This window comes from Athene noctua, chromosome 2 (assembly GCF_965140245.1).
Source record: "Athene noctua chromosome 2, bAthNoc1.hap1.1, whole genome shotgun sequence".
Taxonomy (NCBI): domain Eukaryota; kingdom Metazoa; phylum Chordata; class Aves; order Strigiformes; family Strigidae; genus Athene; species Athene noctua.
In genome coordinates, this window is record NC_134038.1 from 64,423,627 (window position 1) to 64,451,126 (window position 27,500).

Below are 27,500 nucleotides of genomic sequence, written 5' to 3' on the forward strand. Positions count from 1 at the left end.
CGGAATGAGTTTGATCTCATTCAAGGTGGCCAGGGGTTTACAAATATGGCACAAGTTGCCATGGCCTTTGGTGAATAATATTTATTTTAAGGATTTACTGTAACAGTTAAACTAGTATAGGATTTAGTGTAACTAATTTAAAGAATTTAAAGATTAGATGCCCTTTAACTTTTCTCTGTTTATACAGCTTAGAATTGCGATGTGTTCTGCCTGGCATGCAGTCCACTGATTTTTAGGATATTTCCCGTTTTTCCGTTTCCTACTGAACAACTATATTGTTCTGTATCAGATTGTCTCTGAAGCCTTAGCAGGTGTTCTTCATGTATATTTGTATGGGTTTGGTTTGACTAGTCGTCAGACAGATAAAATTTACTTTGGGTACTACATGAGGATTGAAGGACTGAAAAAAAATTTTAAGCCTATTGGTCCCTGGTTACATCTGGTCATATCTCTCTCTTTTTCTTTTTTTTTTTTTTTTTTAAAATTTAAATCAAGAGGTTCTCAGGAAAAACTATCCATTAGTGGCCTGTGAACTAGTGGAATTAGGGGCTTTTGGATCATTGGGAAACTGTTAGTTGTATGAAGTGCCATGGTTGGTTTGGGAATTTGTTGCCGCAGAAAAGGACTATGTATTTTTTTACCTGTTCACTACTGAATGACAGAAGATGAAGAAATAAGAAGCTGTCAGGAACTTGACTTATATATAAATTTAATAATCTATTAAAAAAAAAATAAGGAAAGTGTGATCTGAGGAAAAAAGGTATGTGTATTCTCTAACTGTTGCCTCTGTGCTTCAGAAATGTCATGAAGGACTTTCTCGGCATTGTCAATAACCCAAGTCATTTCTGAATGATGGACATTCTCTGTAATTTGCCTGTCCAGTTTAAATGGAAGGACTTTGTCTTAATCTTGTGCCAGTGGACCATATAATGTTGCAGGTGATGCTACTGGCTGCTTTCGCCATCACTACTCCCTTGTAATGCAATGCATGGCCAAGCAATATTCTCTTCTTTCTGTTCTGTGGAGTTGGTTGGTTTGTTTGTTTTTCCCCAGCCACTAAAACTACTTCATCTTTATTACTGATAGCATTTGTAAGGGTTGACTCGAAATTCATCTTTGCTTCTGAGAATCATGGTTTCTCTCTAAGATTGAGAGATAGATGCAGACTTGCAAAAATCTTTTGAGGTATACAGGTATGGAATATCTCCAGTTCAAGGGAGAAGTAGGAAAGGAAGTAATAGAAAAATGACCATAAGCAGACCAAGGAGGAAGAAAAGGTTGCTGTGAAATTAAACTAAAATATTAAAATATGAAATATAGACAAGACTTTGGAAAGCAACTAGGACCTTAGTCACTGATAATCTGTTTTTCTTTCCCTTTTTTTCTTTTTCCACCCCACATTCATTTGTATTCCTTTTTCCTTGCAAGAGAGTACCATGAGGCTTTTTTTGGGTATAGAATACTTGAAATATGCTTATCCTTAAATAGCATGGGAACAAGCAGTTGAGATCTGAGGAGGATGGGTCATGTCCTTTTCTTTGTCCTTCTCCAGGAAGGGCTGATCTCTGATATAGTGAAAGAGAAAGGAAGGGAGAAGGATACTGTATTTCTAAAACAATTTTAGCACCTTTAGTAGAAACAAGCCCCATGAAGCTTGGTGACTTCTGAAATATTCTGCCACTGTAAGCATGAGCATCCATCACTGAGGTCAATAATTAATTTGACTGTTTCTTTACTATGGGCTAAATTCCAGGCTGTGTTGTTACTCTGTACTGCACTTCATTTCTTGTCTTTGTTGTTATGCTCATTTATGCCAGAAGTAGAATGTAGTTTGACAGCTATCACTACATGTGCCTGTGGACATCATATACAAGCCAAATGCTAGATGGTGATAAATATGTTATGATTTTAGTTAGACCTTGGTATCTAGATCATATGTACTGTAGTGAAACCAACACTTGTTTGCTCTCTTCTACAGAGGAAGTACATTTGCATTAGTTTAGAGATACGCTGGAAACAAAAATATCAAATCTTCTAAAATATTTAAAAAAATAATATTTTCAGTTTAATTCGACTTGTTGCTGAAATGAAATACATCCTTTCTGAATGTTTTATAATCCTGTTTTTAGTGATGCAGTTACAAAAAGGTAAGAAGAAATGTGGCGCTCCTGCTTACTGAAGTCATAATGAAAAGCAGAATTCTTTGGCTACCACAGATGTAAGATCTACAGATGTATGTAGCAGAATATGAGAAGAATGCTGAAACAGGGAATTCCATTTTAAAGTGAAAAGTACTCGAAATAATCTTCTCGCTCACTTCTGTCAATGACTTTATGCTAGCTCTTTTTCCCCTTTGGTACAGATTGTATAAAAAGCAAGGGCAAAGATATGTAGGTGATGTTGGTCCCTTCTCTGCTCAGAGTTGTGTCCCAGAAGAGGGAAGAGTTAGGTGGTGGTGCATCCCATTTCTGAACATCTCCAACTGAGGGGATCCGTGGAGAAGTTGATAGCATTTAGTAAAACAACCCTTTCTGCTGACAAGTTCCTCTCCAGCACAGCTGCTGGAGACGGGACACAATTAGCAAGCATGAACTGGATCTTCAGTGTGCAATGGGGTATTATTGTACCAGCTTCACTCTTAGACACAGCAGTTGTGTGTTCTGACAAATCTAGGGGTTAACTGGTGCTGTAGCTAGGCACAGCGTTCCTCTTCTGACTGGTGGGATTTATTAGGAAAAATGGTAGTCTTGACTGTGAGTCTCTGTATAAGAACATCTGTCACTCACATGCTTCATTTATGTAATGCCTTAATAAAAGAGACTTAATAGCTATGAGTTTGAAGTTTGTCAGTGCCATACTTACTAACTCGTACCTAACCTTCCTCCATAATCCCTGATTACAGGCAGTAGGTAATATTAGGGAATTACTTTCACTAGCCTTATATGTACTTTGTTTTACAAAATATACTAATATTCATCAGGGCTGTTTAAAAACATTTCTTGAAAATTTGGATGTCTTTTTAGCGGAAGTGATGGTAAATTCTGAATGAGTAGTCAGTACTGTTAAGATTTGTGAAGTTCTCTAATAGGTATTCAAGAAGGTAGCTTCAATGCCAGGCATTATCTGTATTCTGAAATGTTATGAAAGGGGTTTTTCATACTTCTGTTTATATTTGGCACTGTTCAGTTTTGATTTATAAATTGTGTATATTTTTTTTGCATTGTTTTGAATTTTGAACGACTGTATCAAAACTGTTGAAAGATTTTTGTTTGGAATGATTGTACTTTCTTTTACTATTGAATTAAGATAAAGGCTTGCAGTTAGTTGGTTGGTCTGCCCCCCCCCCCCCCCCTCCAAAACAAAACAAAAATTAACCAACAAAACAAACTAAAAAAACCCAAAACAAAACACCAAAACCCCACAACCCAAAACAACCCAAACAAACAAACAAAAAGAACCAAACCTCCAAAACCACCCAGAGTTTTTTACTCTGGACAAAGAGATAGAAATAAAAGAAATAGACAATCTGGTTATGTCTCAAGTTTTCTAAGTGGTGGCCCCCTAGTCAGAGTGCGTTTAATGTGTTTTGTACCTACTCATATTTCCAAGTGGAATTTCCTAGATGAATGTACAGGAGTCTAAAGGATAATGCGATCTAAATTAAAGAGATAACGGGATGCTCTCAGCACCTTATTGAATTTGGTCTGCTATGAGAAGTGAGAATTTCCTTCAGATAACATGTAAAAATGGGGTTTCTAGGAGAGTATTTAGCCAGGGATATTGTAATCAGATGCTGATTTCTTCCACATCTGTTGTCTTTTAACATCTTAGAGGTGCTTGCAGTATTGGAGTTCTTTCCATGAACGGCTCTTCTAGTATTGTGTAAGCAGACAGGGTCAGGTAATGAACACAAAAAAGGCTACTTTAGATCTAGTTACACAAAATGTCTCCTTGTGAATGTAAGTATGTTGACATTATCAGCAGACATGTGTCCATTTTGTATTGCTGGAATGTGCAAGTTCAAAGAGGCAGAAAAGTGTGATAAGAAAACCTGGCATGAACAACTAGATTCCACTGATGCATGAACACAAACACACACCAGCTCACAGATACACAAATATTCCAAGGCAAAAATAAAACAGCTTCTTGGCAGATCTTATTCACACTTAATTGGCTAATTGCCCAACTTGACACTGGCACTGGCAGCATTACAGAGATAATATTTTTTAAAGGGTGAACAATTCCTCAGCAATGTCTCCAATATCATTCCTATGAATATCTTTTTCTTTAACAGCAGGCATAAAAGTTTAGCCATTTTTTATGATCAACATGTATTTCTGTTCAGTACAAGGAAAAATATGTACATTGAAAGCTTCTTTGTGTGCTTGGAGTAAGTACAGAAGACAGAATATTTATGTTAAACCACATAATTTCATATGCCTATTCCTATTTTCGTAGGGTTCATTTTCAAAACTTTTGTGTAGTAGATGAGAAAAGAGGTCTGGGAACTTTCCAACATGACTGTTCTGTACTGTGGAGATTTAAATAGAAAATGTAAAGTGCTTCCCTTTTTGTTGTTATTGTTGAAATGCAGTAGCATGACCAACTGGTGATGGGTTAAGGGATCATCTTATAGAAATTTATTGTTCAGGGGGCTGAATGTCTCAGGTGATTACCAATTGGATACAAATTCTGTCAACTCTGGACTATCTGTTCACATGGAGCTCATCTTTATACCGACCACAAGTTATTAGTGTCTGATTATGTTCTCATAGCTCCTCTTTTAATTTTTTTTTTTTCTTACTCCAATAAAAGTCACTATCAGAAATGGCACTGATGTTTGTTGTCACATTGGAAAAAAATCACAATGGAAAGGGCATGGAAAATGAACTTAAAATAATAGTGATTAAAATTGATGGAAAACAGAGGGATATTAAGAATTACAGACCAGTGAACTGTAAGCACTGGATAATTTGAAGTTACATTTCAGAGTGCAACTCAAAAACACAGTCATAATGCTAAGGCAGCACAGTGCTGCAAAGGAAAAAGGAATATTTTCAAATATTTATACATGCATGCAGGCTACTCTTGTAGGGCAGTGAGCAAATATAGCTAGTCTGGACAGCCATGCATCCTTTAACAAATTCCTTTATAACAGGAGAATAAATACCTAGTTAACTGCAGCTTTAGAGTTTTGTTATGGATTCAAAATTGATAAAAGAGGAACTTATTAGATGGATTAAGTGTGTCATATCACAAATCATGCAATAGGTATAGTACAGCTGATGCACTAGTGGGTGTTTTGGGTTTTTTTTTTTAAAGGGGAAAAAACTCTCCCGGACATTTTTATTTGATTGCCAGCACCATTATGAGATTGTTGTATTGAAACCATTGATTGTTCCACTGAGGCAGTTTGTCCATTTCATAGTGTCTTACCATGCATTGATCAAGCTGCATCTTTGATATTCCGTTTTTAAGGGTATGAAATGGGTCCTACAGATTATGCATTTGACAGATACATCATCTAGACAAAAGAAGGGGATTCCTATTTTCCTTTAAAAGCAATTTTCTCCTCTTGGACTCTCCAAAGGATGTGATCAGCATGTCACTGTGCTTCACAAGAAGTTGTCTTATTGAACTCACGCAGAAGACAAGCGTTTGAAATTATATTGGTAGAGAAATTTATATTTAATGGGACTGTTCACACATTTTAGGCCGTGGTTCCACAAGGTTCTGTGTGTCCTCCAGTTCTCTTGATACTTTTCAGAAGACTGTATGGGAATTGCTCAGCTTAGCAGAATGGAAACCTTTGTTGGATCTTTTTTTTTTTTTTTTCTTCTTTTCCCTGGCTCTTCAACTGCAGCTTAGGTCACATTTAAAAAGCACTAATAAAGAAGGGCTTGCATAAGTAAATTCTCAGAAATGTAGAATAATCTCTGCACTCAGCAACATTTTTAAAGTTCCACCTGTCGTAGGGGTCTTACGTGAAGCGCAGGGCATCAGCACCACTGTCCCTTGTCAAGAGGAGCTAAATTGCACCATACCACATTAGAGATGTTCAGTTCTTGCTAGGTCAGTGGTCTCAAAACTATCATTTCAAAGACTCTATTTGTGATAAATTTAAAAACATTTCAGTTAAAAAAAAAAAATCTTTCTAGAGGATCCTGGGAGCTGGTATTTACTGGAAATTGTACTGTCTGTACAAAAAAGACGGTTGCTTTTTCTTTTTAGGTGGAATTTTTAAATGAAACTAAATGAAGTTTAATGGCTTATAACATTGCATGAATTTGTCAAAACTGATCAGCTGGATTGCTACAGAATGAATACTGAAAATGTTCTGGTTTTTAGGCTTATAATAGCCTACAGCCATTCAAAAGTCAAAATGTTATTTGATGATTTCAGAATGTTAATGAAATTATTATTAATAGCACATATATTAATCTTAATGATATATGTAAATATGGGCAGATGTAAAGCTCTGTTGACACCAAAAAGATTATTCTACTGCTGAAAGTAAACCTGGGGTTAAATTTCAGTGATCAAGCATAAGACAGTCTGCTCTAAACGCATCTATAAAAAAAATTTCTGATGAAGTTTAAAATTGTGCATGGGCTCAGGAGATTTAGAGTGTTTGTTAGCACAAAAAAAATTTTGAAAAGGAAAGGATGATTATATTTGCTTTTAAATTAGTAGAAAATAGTAACAGACTGCTCTGATTAAGTAAAAAGATGTAAAAGGCTCTGCTTCATTTTTATCTTGATTTGATTTGATATATTATCATATCTATTGGGGCGGGGGGAAGTAACATGTATCATTCTCCAGTGTGGATTCATTCGGGTAATAATTTGATTTGAGTGGCTTGATTTTTGTTTCTGTGCTTTCTGCTCTTTAAGTTAAAACGGTCCTTCTCTTGTAAAATGCATGCGATTATCTTTTTCCCTATTTGGGGGTGTTAATCAAGCTGTAATGTGGTTTTCATGGTTGCTTTCTTTAATGTCGGGGTACTTTTTTTTTTAGGAAGGCAGTGGGTTTATGTCTAGGGAATGTAGAAATTGCTTGTCTGTAGTTTTTTTGTAGTAAACAGCACAATACATTTTTTATTTTAATATCTATCATTGAAAAACTAAGTTTTGCTAGTGGGATATGATCTCTATATTGCAATGTGAAAAAAGAGAGAGTGAACTTTATTATATAGGAGAATTTCATGGCATTTTACCTGTTGAGGGCCCTGTAGAGCCAGAAGTATAATACAGTGACTTGACTAAGTGACAGGCAGTAGCAGCCGTGGTGTCACTGTGTATTATCACCTCATGCTAGCTGGAAGCACTCCCTGAAGCCGATCTAGGTTGTATAGTCCTAGATGAGGTCTTCATGGGTGCTGACCATAAAAAGTTCATCAAAGTAATGAGGCGAGGCGAGAGCTTGGCGCTCATGGGCAGAGCTCAGCACCAAGGAGTGTGAACCGGCTCCAGCTGTGACAATAAAACAGCAGGTGGCTGCTGTCATTAGGGGTGGCAGATGAGGCAGGGGACTAACATTCAGCCCACAAAACTCTCATTTGTTAGCCATCGCCACTGTACCATGCAAAATAGCTTCCATCTCAGTCAATTTTACTTTGCAAAATATTACACAGTCGCCATAAGAAAATTAGAGCCTTGGGTTTACAGGTTCCTTGGATCTTATTATCAGAAAACTCTGCACTCTCAGGTTATGTGGAAAATTGGACTTTTTTCTCCCCTGAACAGTTTGAGGATCTTTACAGTAATTTTATAATAGACTTTTCCACCCAGGCATGTGTTTATTGGTTAATATTTTGGACTATTTTATTTGTAACTCTTTATAAAATCAATTTCATCTATCTATGTGGCTATGGTGAACGTAACATCACCTACTATTCAGTACTACAGAAGTTGCACACTGATCAGACTATTCCTGCCTCTGTCCACACACAGACATTTCATGTCATAAATAATGGTTTTGGGGGTTCTGTTCATCTGAGAAATTGTAAAGAAATATAACAGACCTTTGATTTTTTTGTTTGTTTGTTTGCTTGTTTCTGCTTATAACAAATAAGAAAGCATTTTGTACGTATTTAATCTTTGCAGAGCATAATTTAAACTGCCTAAAATTTGAGGCCTTTCTTGGCTGAAAACCATCCCGGGCAACTCAGCCCTTCTGATGCGCAGAATGCAGTGAGGGTCTCATGGGTCAAACAGTGGGGAGTTGCGTTTCCTCCAAAGTGAGAGCCATTTTACTTGCATCGTGTTACAAAGTGAAACATGTGGGTGGTTATGTGCTCTGTTCCATAGCTGCAAGCAGCCTCTGGGAAAGATGGTATTTTCAGGTGGTCATTTTGACATGTCGGTGTTTTTGTATACACATGACTCAGTTGCGAACATATTTATTAAATTTCAGTGCTCTAACAGGAATACATTGATGAAAATCAAAATGTGATGCAATACTGAATAAAATGGAGTACCACTGTGTGTGTTGGTACTTGTGTCACCTTTGCTGTCAGGATCCCCTTCTAAAAGTGGACCTGTGGGATCCCATCATTTCATGCAAGCACTTGAGATAAGGCTTTATTGAGGTGTGGTTTCAATGACAGCAAGGATCAGAAAAGGAAAAACCCTTTAATTGAAGCTTCATTTCAGGAAAACATTGATACTGAAAATAATTTTTCTTTTAAAGAGACGTGGTTTATGTCTCTTTATAGGACCAGGTTGTCACTTTGTATATAAAACCCAAAGTTTTGTAATTTATCCTGTTAGTAACGTACCTCAAGCTTGATTGGCAAGATCAGAAAAAGCTGAATTCCTTTTATTGTATCTTTTCAGGTAATTTATCAATTCTCCTTTCTTGTTTCGATAACATCAGTCTTGTTGCAAAGAAAATCTTATTTCTCCTTCACTTGTTTGTTCATATGTACACTCAATATGTGTATGTAAGTATATCTAGGCCCTTGAGATCAAAGATGTTTTTTTCTTAATTCCATTGGGCACCTGTGTAGTTCCCATCTCTCTCATGTTTGATTTGTGGCCAGAAATGGTCAGAGTTAATCTCAACTGCTGGCTGGGACTGGAATATTCTTTGCCAGAGAACATCATCTGCTGTGTCACAGATATCATCTTTATGACTGTACTGATTTGTCTGATCTATATTCCTTTGGTTTTCTCAGGCTGGTAACAGTCTTCATATCTCGTGCACATAACATCCATACTGGACTGTGGGAATGGCTTTTTTTTTTTTTTTTTGTGCAAAACATCCTTCTAAATTCAGTGGGGTTTTTTATTGTCCTTATTGCTCCAATAACAATTATATCCCAGCTGAGTACTCTATTAATCCCTGCAGTCCTGACTTTGGACTTTTGTATCTGAAGTGAATCCTGCTGGATATCAAAGGCAAACCTAAGAAACGCCAAACTTTGTGCTTGGCAGCTTTAGTGACTAGTAATTCTCCTGCTAAGTCTGTGGCTGAAGTGATGAGAGGTGTTACCAATTGCTCATGGGACGTGTGGAGTAACACCCCTGTTACCACATGGAATTCTCATTTGGATATGCTGCCACGCTGCTCTTAATATCATCTGCAAGCTCTACATTCAGTGCCGTAATTTGAGAGTTTTGTAGTACTTGTAGAGTGCAGAAGAGTCTTCCTGGTCTGCATATCATGGTTTCCTCTAACAGTCCCTGTTACTTTCTTCAGCCAGCTTCCTCCTCCTTCCCTGGTAGGAGTAGGAAGTTATTACAACTCTGAGATTTTGGGGAGATTTGGGGATGGCTGTGATTACTGTGATGTCTGTGATGTCTGGAGAGAGCCACTTAAGATTGAAAACTCCAAGCTTTTATTTGTGCTCAACTACTAATGAAGGTGTCTTTCTACAACGCAAAATCAAGTATTAATCAAGCATTCTAGCCATACTGTATGGTTGGTCTCATGCTAGAGTGGTTGGTGGTTCTTAGTCTCCGAGGTACCAATGGTTAGGCTTGAGAGCCCTTGGACAAGGAAGGCCAGAAGCAAGGTGGGTGTCCTCTTCTTTTTTCCCTGTGCTGCAAATATATTTATGTGTATACAAGTACCAGATGAATTTCTGCGGGCTGAAACCAATCTCATCCAAAGGATTACCTTTTTTTTCCTTGCTAGAACCAGTCTGTTCTGATTTGACCAGAATGGTGTTAAATGTTCATCTGTGTTCATCCAGTTACATCTATTTTAGCTTACAGATATTCTGAAGTATTTTGCTTTCTACCTTAAGTCAAACAGTCTTGTGGAATGCCTGGATGTAAGGCAATAAGGATGTGTTTTACAGCTGAATTTAAGTCTCAGGAATAAACAAATCAACAAGCACTCGCTTTTCTATGTCAAGCAAAGACCTTAGGGCAAGATTCTCACTACTCTCGCAGATCAAGCAGACTGCAGAGTCTTAGCTCTAGCCACCATCTATCACCAGCAGCATTCTCAAATTGTGGGTAAATTGTCAATGAAAATTGTGTATTTCTTCTTACTGTGTATGACTTCTGAGCAGTTCAGTCAAAAGATAGTGACCAATTTACTCATCTCATTCCTTTCTTTGTACCTTTCAACTTTGTGAAAGATCACAGGCATTGTAGCTGCTGAACTGAGGTATATATGGTGGCACTGCTACTGCAGGCCCTACATGTTTTCTAGCCCACAATCAACTACCTTTACATTTGTTTTGATTTCCTTTAAAGACAGGTAAGAGTAGATTCTTTTGATGATGAGGATTTCACTCTCAAATATAGCGCTTCCTGTAGAAGCTCTGCAAAAAACTGGTGAATTAGTCTGCATTGCAATTTCTGAGCAGTTAGGAAGAAGCTACAACTTCAAAAGTGACTTTTTGTTCAGGAAGAACAAAAGGTTAAAATTAAGTATATTTGTTTGGCTCTATCCATTCTACTTTTAAGTAGAAATTTATTGAAACATCCTTATTTTGAGTTAGCCTTGAAGGCTGTTTCTTACACTTTCAACATATGTAGACTTTGTTCTTTAGAATCACTAGGGAGCTCTGTACAAACTGTCTGCAGGAAGTCAGGTATTTCAGAACTCATGTCAGGGCACCCTACAGATGTGTTTCACTTGACTTTCCCAAAAGGTTGAATCTACTTTGAAGAACTTTCCAGTTCAAGCATTAGTCTGTTCATCCTGATGTCTCTTTTCAGATGCAAGATGATGATACATAGAGCTGATGCCCTGCATCAAATTCTGTATCTGAAGTCCTGAGCATGCTAGGAAATGGACTGGATCTTGAGAAGGGAGACAGGCCAATGTCTGAAAGAAGGGAGGGAATGGAAAAGGGAGGAAGGACCAGCGCTGTGGGAATGCTGAATGTATATACTGTCAGAAAAGAGAGGGCATAAGCAGTTTGTCAGTAGTAGGGTTGGTAAGTGCTCTTTTGGATCACGATGCTTATAACTGTAAACCTTCATTCATGTTTAAAGAATTCCTGCAGCCTCATTTAGCATAACAAGTATGTTCTATGCTGCTGTCCTGTTTCTGGATGTTGAGGGTAGCCTCTCTCAGATGGAAGGCATTCCCAACACAGCCTATGGTTGCATTTCAGAATTTATAGGTAGAGGTTCTGCATTGTGGTAGACCGAGAGGTTGATAGCAGTGCTACAGAAATCACACTGTGATTCTGGCTTGTGGGATTTTTTTTTTCTTTCTTTTTTTTTTTTTTTAGTACTTTGTGCAGCTGTTAGATTACCAAACACCTGTTAGAGGTGACAGTTACAGATGTTTGATAACCAATGAAAATTAATAGAACATGTGATTCTTTTAGCTTAGAAGTGATTTGGTAAGGTGTGTTTAGAAATGTAATTACATACTGCTGCTGTCTAGCATTATCACTTAACATTCATTAACTCCTCTGAATATTGAAACAAACATTTCTTGTAGCGGTACTAATTTTCTCATGTATTTGTAAGGTGATTTCCTGACAGAGTGAACACCTTCTGACTTAAAAGTTTTTGCCACTGTTCAGTTATTTTTACTATGCTTATTAAGCAAACAAAATAAGTAGAGGGCTATTTGTTGACTTACAGTTTAGCAATATTCTGTGTAATAAGCAATCTTCTATTTCAGTTTTTTACTAGCCAATGTTTTCTTTGACAGAATTGTGGATATTTAGATGGACAGTAGATCAGTTCACATTTAGTAGGAAAATTCAGGTTTAAAACAAAAATAAAATACCTTATTACATTTTATTTTGTTCAAGAAGAATACTCAGCAGCATATTGTTGAAGTAGATTTGTTATTTTTAGGAGTGGTGCATGGACAACCTCAGTTTTGTTTCTAAGCATAGGTGTTTGGGGGAGAATTCAAAGGTACACATTCCCTAAAATTGATTGCATTTTGTTTGTTTGTTTGTTTGGTTTTTTTGGTCTGACCTACTTCACTGGTCATTAATTTTTAATCTATTTGTAAATTATATTTTCTGTGAATTTCAGAGCCTTCCTAATTCCTGATGTTTGAAGGGTGGTGGTGGTGAGAGGATGCCACCACTTGAAACTCTCCATTTAAGATGTCATAGGGTACCGTAAGGAAAGATCCACTTCTTGTTTTCAGAGAAATCCTCTACTAAATCACTTCAGGCTGACTAGCATTTCCCTTGGTTTGCATGCTGCTATGGCTTGAAACAGCAGACGTGACTTTCTGGTAGTTTTTGCTATGGTATTGTGAAATTATATGGTCCAAACTATATTTGTTATGTATAGTATCATGATGCATCATTTACTGAAATTATTTGTCCATGCAGCATGTTTAACTTTGCAATCCAGCCTTATATACTTTTAGCCCCCCACCGTAAGATTCTTTTGAAGTAACTAGGTCCCATTTTCAGCAGAGTTATGCCCTAAAGAGTGCAATGGCCTTCTCCATCCTTTAAGGATGCAAAGTGTGTGGTGTCTGGAAACTGTTGTCAGTGCACATAAACTGTGCCATAGTCACTGTATGCTATTGAGTGGCTTTTAATTGTATCTCCAAATCTAAAAGTTCCCAGTTACACTCTTAAGTTCCCTCTCATCTTTATGTTAATAACAGTTATCACTTTCTGGACTTGTCTTATTGCTGCATCTGATATTGAAGGGTACTTTTTGTATTTAAAAAAACCCCCAAACATAAATGATACTGATATCGAATGGACCTATAGCTAACTTACAGGAAATCTTTCTGATTTCAGTTACAAAATAAAGTAACTTCAGGTGAGGCACACAATAACAAATAAATGAGTTCTCTCATGGGGGAGGAAATAATGTAGATACTGCCAGTATATTCCTCTTTTGCCACAGTCCTTGCAATGACATACTATATTTCTGTCCTGGATGGTTTATATCATTACATGCATCTCTTAAAAGAGGGATCTTGAGAGGACTGAACACATTTGGATAGCAAGATCTCTGCAACCCAGCCTGAGAGGAACAGTAAAGGATGTTTTCTAGTTTATTTAGTTTGTTCTTCCTTTGTACTCAGGTTTCTTTTGCCAGAATATGTAAGAAGAGATAATTGTGCCTATTGCTATTTATGGCCATGTGGCTAATAATTCTTCCACATCTTGAGGGACGCAGATTGGTGGCAGAAAGCAACAAGAACATACTGAGGGATGTCTCTCTCTTCTGGTTGATAGATGCAGGAATATGCAGGAACAATACAGCTGATTGATTGATAGTGTGCAACTCAACCATAATGATCTGTCTGATATAGCAGTAAATTATTCCTGAGATTGATGCAGGTCATTGAACAGCACATTGACAATCCTGTTGTCTGTCATCCCGTTCAAAGCAAGTCAGGAACAGTAGCTGCTGTGATACTCAAGTCTACCTTGGGTGCAAGCTGTGTACAGAGTTCCACTAATCTAAGTTGTCTTCTCCCTTCATTGTATTTTGTTGGGCACCTTGGCTTCATTGCTAGCTCATTACAAGTAACAGTAAAAATGAAATTAGGTGGGTTTAGAGGAGAAGGTTGTAGTCTGTGGCACTGATGATTTCATGTTGCCATAAAATGAATTTTAAAAAATGTTGGGTTTTGAACTTCAGCAACAAAACATCTCCTTGGAAAAGTTTAAATGTTAATAAATAATTAAGAAGCATACCTGATTGTTGCATGGAAAATTGTAAAAAAATCCAAAACAAAATGCCTTCAAACTTAAGGCAGAAAGGCTAATATTTTTCAGAAATGTAAAACTTATTAGCCTTTAGGTTCTGTGAATTACCATGATATTCTTGCTGTGGTACTGTGGTTCTCATCTTGTTAATGATGACAAAGTAGTCCTCGTTTACCTCTTTTGGTTTCTCTTTTCAAGAGAAAAAGTTTTCATTTTCCTGTCTGCCAAGTTGCTCGCACTTGAAGTTGAGGAGGAAGGAGCAACATATGCCAAATATATGCATTTTACTTTCCGGTTTAATTACCAGTGTTAGTGAGGGTGGAGCATGAAATAGCCATATTCTTCTTTAACACATGGGGTCAGCATGGAGTATAAGGCAGTGCATCACAGTACTCTCAACATTGCAGACTGGGTGACTGGGTAACCTTCTGAAATGTTACTGTTTGTTTTTTTTTTTTTTTTTAACTTAAGAATAACTACAACTGTTATCTAGTAAGACCTGCTTCATTTGGCTGCTAAATGAGTCAGCAGAAAACCTCAACTTTCCTATGCAGGGTTCTAGGACTTGACGTCCTGTCACGGAGGGCATGAAGTTTTTCAGATGTTTGGATGTTTTCTACACTAGACTTCGCCCTGCCAGATATTTACTTGAACCTGACATCTTGTCACAAAGGGCATGAAGCCTTTCAGACTGCTGGATATCTTCCACACCAGACTCTGCCCTGCCAGATACTTTCTTTTAAATTGAGTCCCTTGCGCGCAGTCATGCAAGAGAGTTATCAGCGCCCTGGTTTGGACCCTTCAGAATCAGCAAGCATCCATGAATGATGGACTTGAAGAAATTCCCAGGAATTTAGACTTTTGATGCATGGAAAAAAAGATTACTTGTTCATAGAAAACTATTGCTTTCTGTCCATTTCTGCATTTTTCTCTATGTTCTTGTTCCTGAAGCTGACCTGCTGAGTACAAAATGCTGACAGAGAGGTGAGATTTGAGTAGCAACTTTTTATATCATTTTGAGACTGAGTTTTTTAAGCTCATATAGACTGTTTATATACTATTTGACTAAGGGCTGATTTGAATATATGAAGTTCTACTTCTGTGTATAGAACATGTACAAATCTAAAGTACATGCAAAAATCTGTAATTACATATACAAGTTTTATTGGACATTCTGAAATACATGTGAGTCATGATATTCCTTGAGAAACTGCACTATTTCTTTCTGATTGATATCCCTGCTGGCATGACTCTGTGTGAAACACTCATTCAACTACAAACAATTAGGGTTTGCAGATTATTTCAAGACACGCTAAAAAACAAGAGCAGTTTGTTCAGGTAATAAGAACCACTGAGTCCATATCGTTATGTGAAGAGGGTGTTAATCTAAAATTGCGGGGGAAGGGGAACCTCAATCTATCCTAATCCTACCAGCTTGATGCCAGTGCCAGCAATAGATGCCCAGAGCCTGGAGGGGGATCACAGGTCAGCAGGTGAGCACCTGAAGAGCAGCACAAAAGGATTCCATCCAGTGAGTCAGTTTCATTTGGGGCCCAACTTAAATGCCTCTGCACAAATGCATATAGCATCGGGAATAAACAAGAGGAGCTGGAGATAAGGACATGCCTGCAGGGCTGTGATCTTATTGTCATCACAGAGAGTGGTGGGGTGGCTCCCGTGACTGGAGTGTTGGAATGGAAGGAGACAGGCTCTTTAGGAAGGACAGGCAGGGGAGACAAGGAGGAGGTGTCTCCCTCTGTGTCAGTGGGTGGATCCTCCTGTAAACTATGCTAAAGCACATGGAAAATAAGGAGGTGATTGGTGACAGGCAATATGGCTTCACTAAAGGCAAATTGTGCCTGATGAGTTTGGTAGCTTTGTTCAAGGGTGTTACAGTGTTGGTGGATAAAGGAAGAGCAACTGACATCACCTACCTGGACTTCTGCTAAGCATTTGACACTGTCCCATACGACATCCTTGACATCCTTGTCTCTGAATTGAGAGACATGGATTTGATGGCTGAACCACTTGGTGGATAAGGAATTAACTGTATGATTGCAGTCAAAGAGTTGTGATCAATGGCTCGATGTCCAAGTGGACAGCAGTGATGAGTGGCATTCCTCAGGGGTTGGTGCTGGCACTGGTGCTGTTTAACATCTTTGTTGGCGACACAGACAGTGGGATGGAGTGCACCCTCAGCAAGTTTGCTGATGACACCAAGCTGTGTGGTGTGGTTGACACGTTGGAGGGAAGGGATGTGCCATCCAGAGGGACCTGGACAGGCCTGAGAGGTGGGCCCGTGCAAACCTCATGACGTTCAACAAGGCTAAGTGTGAGATCCGGCACACCGGTTGGGGCAATCCCAAGCACAAATACAGGCTGGGTGATGAGAGGATTGAGAGCAGCCCTGTGAAGAAGGACTTGGGGGTGTTGGTGGATGGAAAACTGACTATGAGCCAGCAATGAGCACTTGCAGCCCAGGAAGCCAACTGTATCCTGGGATGCATCAAGAAAAGTGTGGCCAGCAGGTCCAGCGAGGCAATTCTCTCTCTCTACTCCACTCTTGTGAGACACAACCTGGAGTACTGTGTGCTCTGAGGCCTCCAGCGTAAGAAGGACATGGACCTGTTGGAGCAAGTCCAGAGGAGGGCCATGAAGATGTTCAGGGGGCTGGAGCACCTCCTCTGTGAGGACAGGCTGAGAGAGTTGGGGTTGTTCAGCCTGGAGAAGAGAAGTTTCTGGGGAGACCTTACAGGGGCCTTCCAGTACCTAAAGGGGGCTACAGGAAAGGTAGGGAGGGACTCTTTATCAAGGAGTGTAGTGACAGGATGAGGGGTAATGGTTTTAAACTGAAAGAGGGCAGATTTAGATTAGATGCAAGGAAGAAATTCTTCTGCTGTGAGGGTGGTGAAACACCGGCACAGGTTGACCAGAGAAGCTGTGACTGCCCCCTCCCTGGAAACATTCCAGGCCAGGCTGGACGGGGCTTTGAGCAACCTGATCTAGTGGGAGGTGTCCCTGCCCATGGCAGGGGGATTGGAGCTAGATGATTGTTAAGGTGCCCTCCAACCCCCACCATTCTATAATTCTATGATTTACTTGCCTGAATGTACTGTCCTCTTCTGACATCATCCATGCAGCTTGCCTATTTTTTTCTGGTTTGTGGCCTCTGATGAAGATACAGTGACAGAAATTGAAGCACAGATCATGGGAAACAAAAACTAATGCAGACAGGATAATATATTATTTCCTCATATTTTGTGATGGTGTATAAAGGTTTTAAGAGATCCTTTTTCTTCTTATTCCTTGAAGCTGTCAGATTTTCCAGGTGATTTATTCAAAACGGTAAACCATTCTATCCTTTCTGAGTGCGTGAAACCTATGATAAAACCAAGTACTAAATACTAATAATTTAAAAATAATAGCATTCTCTTCTACCTTTTTGTTTTGGTTTTGTTTGTGGGTGGGTGTGGGTTTTTTGTTTGTTTTTTAGTAAAAGACCTTCAAGGAGATTTTTAAAACATTCTGTGTACTTTGTGCTTGCACATGTCATGCAGCAGCTTACTTGTTTTCTCAAAGTTAAATTCATGTATAAAGAGGTTCTGGACAACTTAAAGGAGATATAAAGGATATTGAGAATATGAATAAAGGGTAGATATTCATTGTTATTCTCGTGGACTTTTGTGCCGTCATTGAACATTGTTGTCTGCAAGATAAATTCTCCACAAGCAGTTGCAGAGAGCAATGTATCCACTAAGAAGTGATTTAAAATTGCTCTTCAGCTGCTGGATACCTTGTTTGTGGAGTCCCACAAAAATAAATTCTCATGCTGGTCCTCCTCAGCAGTTATGTGCTGTTACGAGATGACTGGTCTGTTGACATGGCTTCAAGTGACTTCTGGTAGGGGTAAGATGTAGCTCCTTCCTTGGAACTAGGCCAAGGTTGAGCACTTGGTAAACACTCAGGAAATAACGGATTTCATGACTTGTAAGGTCCAGAATGCTTGTTTTGGTTTGCCTGTGTGTGTTTGTTTTTTTAACGTGGCTTTTCACTAACAGCGATGTACATACTAAAAAGAAAAGAGCTATTACAGATTCAAAACCCTAGAATCTTTTGCCCTCTCAAAACAAGATACTTCACAGAGCACAATTCTCTCCCTGCAGAGAAAATGAGAGAACAGACAATACATGACAGATTATTCATATTCCTTGGGTACTGTTATGATAAACATTGTACATGCTGAAGAACTTGTATTACACTAGAATAAAAAGTGGAAGTAAAGATTGTCCAATATGTTTCTTTATTCCCAGAATTAGAAGTCCCTTTGTTTATTTTGTACATTGAAATGTGCTTTTATAACTGAAGACAAGTTTTTAGAGGATCCTAAATCACTTACATTCTCAGAGTGAGTCCAAGTACTTTTTGAAGACTGCCATGGAATATGAGTGGACAAGCCACAACTCTTCTAAACTGAAAACAGAATATTCTGCAAACTCATTTTAGGAAAGGATCATATATTTATGTTTGAAAGTTATTTTTATTTATAGTGTATGTTCGAAAAAATGTCCATAGGGAGTGTGAATGCTGTTCTAAAGCTTTGTGTCATTTTTCAACTTGTCTTTAATTTATCTTGAAGTTTGAACATAGAGTGTATGAGACCGAGGATGTTGCTGGTTTGGAGTCAGAGTAGTTTAAAATCAATAAAAAAGGTAAACCAACAGAATACCACTGCAAGCAAGTGAAATCCTACCTTTTTCCACTGCAAGAGGAGGCTTCTAGGAGCAGCCTCCCCAATGAATGGAGGGAGGTCCCAGTGACCATGACTTGGATGTATATGCTAGACATTCCTGCCTTTCGAGACCTGACCCTTTAGGAGAGCAACTGGGCTGTGACTTCTTGTCTTCATGTGAATTGGGGATGAGTATGTCCAGATCAGAGTTTGTAAAACTGGTTCCAGGCTGGGTCTGGCTGGGTTTGCAGGTATTGGAAACAGTATAGTATAGTATAGCAATTACAGGTTTTTCCTACTCCCTTTTCATGTGTTTCTAAAACCAGTTAATTTCTAGCATTTAATAATTTCTATTTCCACTAGAATTAAAAAATAAGAAAAGAGAACTTCAGTGAAGCCTTGAGTTGGTGTTTAGTGCAGCTGATGGAAAGATTCCCTTTGATTTGAAGATGGATTAGAGCAACATATCTTTCAAGCATTCAGTCCTTGAGTTCTTAGTGGTGCCACACGGACTTCCCTTAAAATTCATTTGAAAAGACCAAGGCTAAGTCATCTATGTCTAGGACAGTATCTTAGGAATAACTGATTTACCTCAGCAGAGGTAATAGCATAGGTAAACCAATATTTTTTTACTATTAAAACAGTAATTGCTTAGAAACCCAGAGTTACTAAATGTACCAAAACCACTTTTTGTTGCCACCTCTCTCCTACAATTACCCACAGTATTTACTAAACAGAATCAAATGATTCCCATACTTGTGTCTCTTTTTTGTTGTTGTTGTTGTTGTTGTCCTCAAACTCAGCATCCAAACCAAGATATTTAGACTTTGCCTTAATTCTGAGGAAAAAAATATTTTGTTTCAAGAAGGGCTATCTCTGGTAATATTTTAAAATCTTATTCTCAATTTCTTGTGAAAATGCAGCTTTGCTTGCATTTTTAAGGCCTGATTTTGTAAGGTTGGGAGCTATTCCTGAGCTATGCTGGTCACTCCAGGCTTGCACAGAGGCATTCTGCACTCCTCAAGTCTTAAGTCTTCAAGCCTTAGATTAAAAGCTTAAAATGTTAGTAGGCACTGAGACGCTTACTGAGTCAGTCTTCATTTTATTTGTGCTGTGTAACAGCAGCAAAATGGTTACTTAGAAGCTAGATACAACAGAGAGGAGGCAGCTAATGTGAGATTAATTGCTTCACATTAGTAACAAGGCCTTTGTCTTTGATTTTGCAAAAAGGTATGTCTGTCTGTGCCCCCTGCAGTTACACAGTGTAAGAAATGTTCAGCTTTTGTTTGGAAGCTTCCAAGAACATGGTCTCAGAGAAAAAAAAAAAAAAAAAAAGCTTCCCTGGAAATCCTGTGTAGCTGGTTGGGATCTTTATATTCCATGTAAATAGCAAAGTATGCCTTTACAATTTTAATTTCATGTTGCCCTTTCACAGTAATATCTTTGGGTTTATTTTTGTTTTGGAGGAGCTAGAGAATGGAGGTTTGTAACAGGAAATACAGGTATTACTAAATTAAAATCTGTTTGGTACCTTTCATGTCTATGTGGAAATGGATAGTGTTTCTGCTGAAAAAAAAAGGTGGTATGTTTTGAATGCCTTATGCTGTTACTAGAACAGGTTTTATTTTGTTACAATTATTTTCCCTATGTACAGTAATTCTGATGACACTTGCATAGTAATGATGGTAACGGTGTGATAGATGATTCACAGTTGTAATGATTATGATGCCATACTTATAAATTGTGTAGGGAGAAGTATTTAAGAAATTTTTAATGTCTTTTTGTAAAAAAAGAGGAAATCACTATCATTTAAATAAGACAGAATTATGTTCTTATACCTTAAGGGATGCACAAGAGAGATTCTCTGTAATAACGCGAAAGTGCCCAAAGTAGATCAGACATGGAGAAGCTACATTAACATATTTGTAAAGGAAAAAAACTGTCTCTTGGCTTTTGTGGCTCTTATACCCCATAGTGCTAGTGTTTTACAGTCCTTCCATTGTCCATTACTGCAAACACGTCCAGATGAATTCAGCGTTTAATGTTAAAAATCTTATAACATGCCAGTTTGATTTGTAGCCCTTCATATCATGGAATGCTAATTAAAATCATATTTTTGCATATGTCATGCCTTTCATGTACATATGCAAATAGAGTCTATTGCCTTTCAGCTATTAGTAATTAACTTTATGAAGGACAGCTGTAATACATAATTAACAAAAATGTTTGCAAGCCCTTTTCACACTGAAAGTTGCAGCAGTAAAATTTTTGCTTATCGAGAGAACCATTTTAGTTTGAAGCTTCAGTCTGATATCTAAATTGTATGAAGCAGTCACATGACATAATTAAATTGATGTTATGGTCTTATCAGCAGAAGAGTGGTACTTGATAGGCTCCTATCTGTTTCATTATGTATGTCACCAAAATTAAAGTAAATTATCTGTGTTTTCTTTAGTACAGACATAAGGCTAGGTAGTATATATTTTGTTGCTGCTCTTGATGCTTTCAACAGTGTCTTGCCAGTTTGAACAATATTCCTGCTCAAAGTGTCTTCATGAACATGTGCTTCACCTTTTCTATCCATTTTTTCACAATGCTATAAAATAACTAAGACTTTTAATTTGTTTCCATGTATATCTCTTTAAATAATTAATACAATGAAGTTTGACCAGACACAAGCTGTGATTAAAGCATCTGATCTTGCTGTATTTTTGTGTTATTCATTACGAACAATGGAACTGTTTGTATGAAGAAGGGTTGCAGGATGGGCCCATTAAGCTTAAATAAATTCAAGTTTAACTGTATTGGTTTATAAAATTAAGAAATGTTATTTAGGTAAAATTGACTAAGCTATCAGTATATTGTATTAGATGTTCTAATTTCCAAAGGGAAGCAGAAACAGGTTTTCCATTCAACCAGTGATATATGGTTGTGGTTACTTATTCGTAAGAAAAATAGCCAAGTGACTGCAATCTGAAGAAAACCTGTTACAGAATGGACTCCCAGATTTAGATCGTAGTCTAGAGGGGTTTTTAAAAGATTGCCTTTAGTAAAACATGCTCAAGGCTATGCTCAAAAGAGAAAAATACTGTGTATTAAAAAAAAAGAAAAAAAGTATTAATAAAAAAAATAATCTTCCTGGGTTTTCTGTTTGTTTGGTAGGGTGGCATTTGTGATGAAGAAGCATTTGAATACTCATTTACTGGGCAAGCATGGAGTTGGCACACCCAAAGAAAGGTAAACTACTTTAAAATTCTTTCTGCTTTTACCTTATACAATAAGTGGAGACCTTATCTGGAATATTTAGCTTACCCAAAATGAAGTGACTTGACTTTTAGATCAACTACAACTACAGAGGAAGTTAACATGCTTAAGTGCTCTGCCAGCTTTGTGCTTGTGACATGTCTGTGGATGTCAATAGAAAAATTGCTGTAGAAATCCATTCTATGTAAAAGGTGTAGGAATTGCACCTTTTGGGGTGTGGGTTTTCAGGTGATATTATTTTCTTAAGATTCCTATAGTTGTTATTATTCATCCAAGTACAATTTTTTTTTTTTTCCTTGCTGGCCTTGATGCTCATAGGTTTATAAAATGACTTTCTGAGATTTATGTTGATCACTAAGGTCAAAGCCACAGAGGAATAACAAAGAAAGTTTCCTCAGTGTTCCTGGGCAGAAACAGAGAATTGGTGTTTTGAGTGTTTTTAAAATGAAATAATTTATTTTTTCAATCTGTGTACAGTTATTAATTTTAAAACTTTTTTTGCAAGCAGATTATTTTTTCTATGGTTTAAAATGTAATTGTATTACAAACAAAATGGCACTGTGTTTGCAGATAAACAGATTTTGCCTCAGATTTATTAGGCACACTGTGGCATAGTTGTTGCTATTTCATTGAATTTTTGGGGCAACTAGAAACTTGATGGTTTTTTGGCTAGCTAAAAGATTGCAAATTCTCTTTCAGTCTGGGTAGATGGAGGAGGTATCCTACCTGCAGGGATCATTGCTGGATACTTTATACTGTTTCAAGTATTACTGCCTTACAACTCATTTTTCTGTTGTAGGCTTTCATAAATAAAGAGTATTTCTAGTTTTGATATTAAAGAAGGAAAAAAATAAATGATAGCTAGGATTTGTAGAAGAACACTGCAAAACTCTTTCTGGGTCATGTTCATTTCTTGTTAAAAATGCTGGAAATGGTAGTCAACCAGACTCTTTCCTTACAAGTTTGTCACACTTAAATCACCAAGTCACCTAACAGTAGAGTTTTAAATTAACACACCATATACACTTTATGTTTGACTAAACACCTGTTTAAGTGGTGCTTATATTTTTAATGAGATTTCCTCTACAAAGGGCTTAACCAGAATTTCCCTAACACATGCTTATTTAAAAGAATTTTAAGTTACTCCATTTCATCTAAAATATAGAATGATGTATCAAAACAATGATTAATTTCATCAAAGCAGATATATTAAAATTTGTGCTGGTTATCTTTTGTCATAGCACAACAATTACAAAAAATGTTTTGCTCTGGTGGCTTATCTTGTAACTGGAAACATTCAATACCAATGTGTTCTTTTACAAGGGGGTACTTACTGTATAATCATCATAAATACAACATAGAGATAACTTGCGTTACCCTACTGAATATGTGCGCAATAAAGGATACATACAATAGATTTCCAAATATAGTATCTTAGCCTGAGAGGCATATTTTTAGCGATCATCATCTTGAAATGAATTCCTAAACAAGCAGGATGCTATAATCTAAATCGGTTGTTGCTGGCTTTTGTTTGCGTGTTTCTTCTGAAGGCCTTCTGGCCGTTTCCATTTTGCCCGTTTCTTCCCATATTCCTTAAAGGCTTTCTGGCTGGCCTGCCAGTGTGGCACGAAGAGGAGGAGGAGAAAGGGGGGTCCCTTCCCTGCCGCCCCTCCATGCAGTGGCAGGTTCACAGCCCTTGTAGCCTCGGCTGCCCGAGGAGCAGAGAACCCAGCTAAGGCCTGCAACCTCCCAGCCCCATCTACTAACACAGGCTGTTGCAGCTGTACCCCCCGGCCAGCATAAACAAGTGATATTTGAGTGACTTCATACTCTTTTCCTTTGCATTTTCTTCACCCATCTTTTGAATATTTCTTATCTACAATACCTTTCTAGCTGGCACTTCAACTTAACATAGAGCAGCATCAAATAGTAGTGGCAGAGTTACAACAAAAATACAATTTTCTAGTAGCAGTCCCTCACTGGTGATGGTGGATGTTGAAGCCACATGATCTAGTGCTGTAAGTATCAAACCACTGTTGCTTTCCTTTCCACCTTTCCCTTCCTATTATGAGAGAGTTTGATGCCTTTTAATGGCTTTAGGAACCAAAGAAATCCTTCTTCAGCATGTTTAACCATCACTTTGGGTATAAACATATTATAAATTAAGTTACATAGTTTTTCTTACCTATTTAAAACATTAATGCCTTGATTATAATTTTGCAAGCATGCTATTTTTTAATTTCTCTAGGACAATATAATCAGTTTATTCTTTATGTTTTGAATTTGATTCTGCCCTCTGATACATTGCATATTATAGCAAATACTAATAGAAGCTAGCTAAATAGGCTGTGACAATTAAATTAATAATGCATTTTATTTGCAAGTGTTTAGTCTTCATGGTTTGACTGATATATGCAAAGATGGTAATTTATTAAAAGTAAATTCATGTAATTGTACTTGAGAATTTGATGGACCAAAAAAAGTTGTCAGCATGACTATCATCAAAAACAGAAAATTGAAATAAGTTCAAAAGAGTGCTTGAAAAAATAGTCATAACCCATACATCCTGAGAAACTGGTACCCTTTTAACAAACTTCTCAGAAAAGAATTTCTGGTGACAAACATAGAGAGAGTTCTGAGAGGGAGAGGAAAAATACATTTACAATTTAGTAAGTGCCTTGCTTTCTCTAGCTTTCCATAACCCATAACTATTGCTTTTTTTGTATGCACAAAAGGGAGGCTGTGGAAGTGTTTGCATGTGCAGTTACAGAAAACAAGTATAATTCATAATCAGATTACTACTAAAACATCTTTCATTTGATTTTTTTTTTTTTAAGAAAAAATTGGTTTAAGGGGAAAATACCGTGCAGTTGAAAATCACAGAAGTTTAAAAAAATAGCCCTGTAGTAAAATGTCTGCACATTTCAGTCACAAAAAACCCTCCTGCCTAGTCCATTATGATCATTACCATTTAATAGCTAAATCAAAAGTGGAATGTTTTAACAGAAAAATTCCTCTAAGGTATTTTTTCCTGTTATTGGAACTGTGATACTGATTTATTGTCAACTTGAATGTGTCTCAAAACTGGCATGTTATCTGCTAAGTCCAAGGCCAGTACATATTTGGTACTTCAGTGTCAGTAATCTTCATGGGACCTATAACTATATCTTATTGGCAGGATAAATCTTTGGCTACACCTTTATTGTGTCTAGGAGACAATGTGGTAGAGCACAAGGTGAATGCATCAGTAATGTTAATGGTGCCAAGTTCTAATTTCTGTTACATCATGATGTTATTCAGGTGTAAATTGTGGCAAAACAGAGAATGAACAGAGATGTTTCATTATTAAGTGTAAAATATATATACATACACACATAAAAATACAAGCAAGAAAATAAAAATAAAATCACTAAGTCATTTGTCAGTGAGACTGAATTTTGCCACTAATAAGTACAACTCTGGATTTAGAAATTTTTCATATGAAAAAGATATTTAACTGTTCTTTAGAGATTTTTTTTTTCAGGACACCATTAGTACTGTACAACATGCATTTTATAGTATATAAGACTTTGTTAAGTAGAATTCTATCTGATACATCTGTTTAAACTATTTTTTTAATATGTTTACCACAGAAAGGCTTTTACTGACAGTTGTTTAATTACCTCATTTTATGAATTTTAAACGATAAGTTGCCTCTGAAATATCTTTTTGCATATGAGTAATCCCATTGAGTCAAATAGGATCATTCATATATATATAAAGTTACTTGGAGCACAAACATTTGCTGAGCTGGAATCTGTGTTACAAAATATTTTCTGTAAAGGTCATTAATAATATATTTGGTTTTTGTAAGATTGTTCTGGCACTTTTTTTGTGTGCTTCAAAAATGGGATCAGTGTAGCACTCTAAGTTAGTAACATCATATGAAGATCATATAATTTTCAAATGATACTGATTGGAAAAGCTGTGTAACAATTTTATCTTGATTGCAACAGCTGTAACTAAATACCTATTGCTATGTAATAGCAGCCTAAATGTATTTGAGATGCTTTTTCAAATAATGTTGGAAGATAGTATACTTCTGGAATTTGTCTATTTTTCACACAACTGCTTTGAAATAAAAAGAGGAATTCCCTAGGTGCCTGTCATTCAGTGTGCTTGTATAAGCCCCTGTGAATTTTGGAATATCAACTGCTACTAATGTGTGGTATAAATATCATAAAATATACAAGACTACATGGTATGTCATTGGAAGGCCTTTTGAGGTCTGAAAAAAAAGGACCCAGGTTTTTCCTGAATGTGGGTTTGATGTTCTGTATACTCTTTAGAAAACGGTTTTGTAATAAATTGCATTGTCCTGATATTTCTATTTTGAACGTAAAACTAGAAGGGAATTAAGTCCTTCAGTCCAACCCTGTTCTATTTAGTTGAACTGTTAATCCTTCTTTTGAAACATTTTACTTTCAGTAGAGAAATTGCCGATAGTAACTATTTGATATGCATGTTTTGTGTAATATTACCTTTTACCTGCGAAGTAAAAGATCCAGATAATGTTACAGCAGATTTTAGGAAAACAAGTGGCAAAAATCAGTAAGTGATGTGTCATACATACATATCTGTATGCAATCATCTTGTAATAACTGACTGATGTTCTGAAAGAATGAGTTCTGCAAGTGGCTGCCTCACAGAAAGATTTCCAGTTCGAGGTGCTGCTAGTACATACGAATACACAGAGAGGCTACCTGAAACCACTGGAGGGTAAGGTGCTGTGTCTGGCCGCCAAGCTTTGTCATCACCTTTTACTGCTTCTTGCAAATACTTTTGAGCTTTTCAACTGCAACCTAACATTACTAGTCTAACGGGATGGGAATGAAAAACTTACTTAATTGATTGCTTCCTGCATTTGACTTAAAAAGAATCTTGGAGAGTTACAGAGTCATTCTTTGGAAAAGCCCTAAGGAAGGAAATGTAGCTTTTCCTTGAAGTATTTACTAGTTGGAAGCTTGTGATGAGAGGAGGGGTGTGGAAAGGACTTGATGTTTTAGCATTGGTTAGGAACTAAAGTTTTACCCAATATCTATGTTAAACTTTAAGTATTTTGGAGGCTTACTTGGCCTTTGAAAGCTGCACTTTCCTGTGGAGTTCAGCTCTTGGCTGGTGCTATACTGTTTCAGAGTGTGAGTGTAGGTACAGGCTCTGCAGTCGCTTGCTGCCTGAATGCCCTTCTCTGTCTGTGCCTGACCCAAAGAACACAAGGAAGCCATTAGGGTTACCTGAGCCTCCTTAGGTATTAGAAGTAGATGATGTTCTGAAAATTCACAGCTAGCTTTCCTCTTGGCTTGTTGTTTGTACACACATCATATGGATTTGCTTTACTATGAAGAGTAGACA

The 27,500-nt window shown here is 37.3% G+C and overlaps 1 protein-coding gene across 2 annotated transcripts in view; it reads left to right on the forward strand.

Annotated features, from left to right (window-relative positions):
- The window catches only part of ZNF407 (zinc finger protein 407), a 349,248-nt gene that overhangs the window by 123,027 nt on the left and 198,721 nt on the right, over positions 1-27,500 (forward strand). For both annotated transcript variants that reach the window (XM_074899312.1, XM_074899311.1), the window contains exon 4: positions 22,008-22,082. In XM_074899312.1, the coding sequence (XP_074755413.1) occupies positions 22,008-22,082 (75 nt within the window). The remainder of the gene's footprint in view (positions 1-22,007; positions 22,083-27,500) is intronic.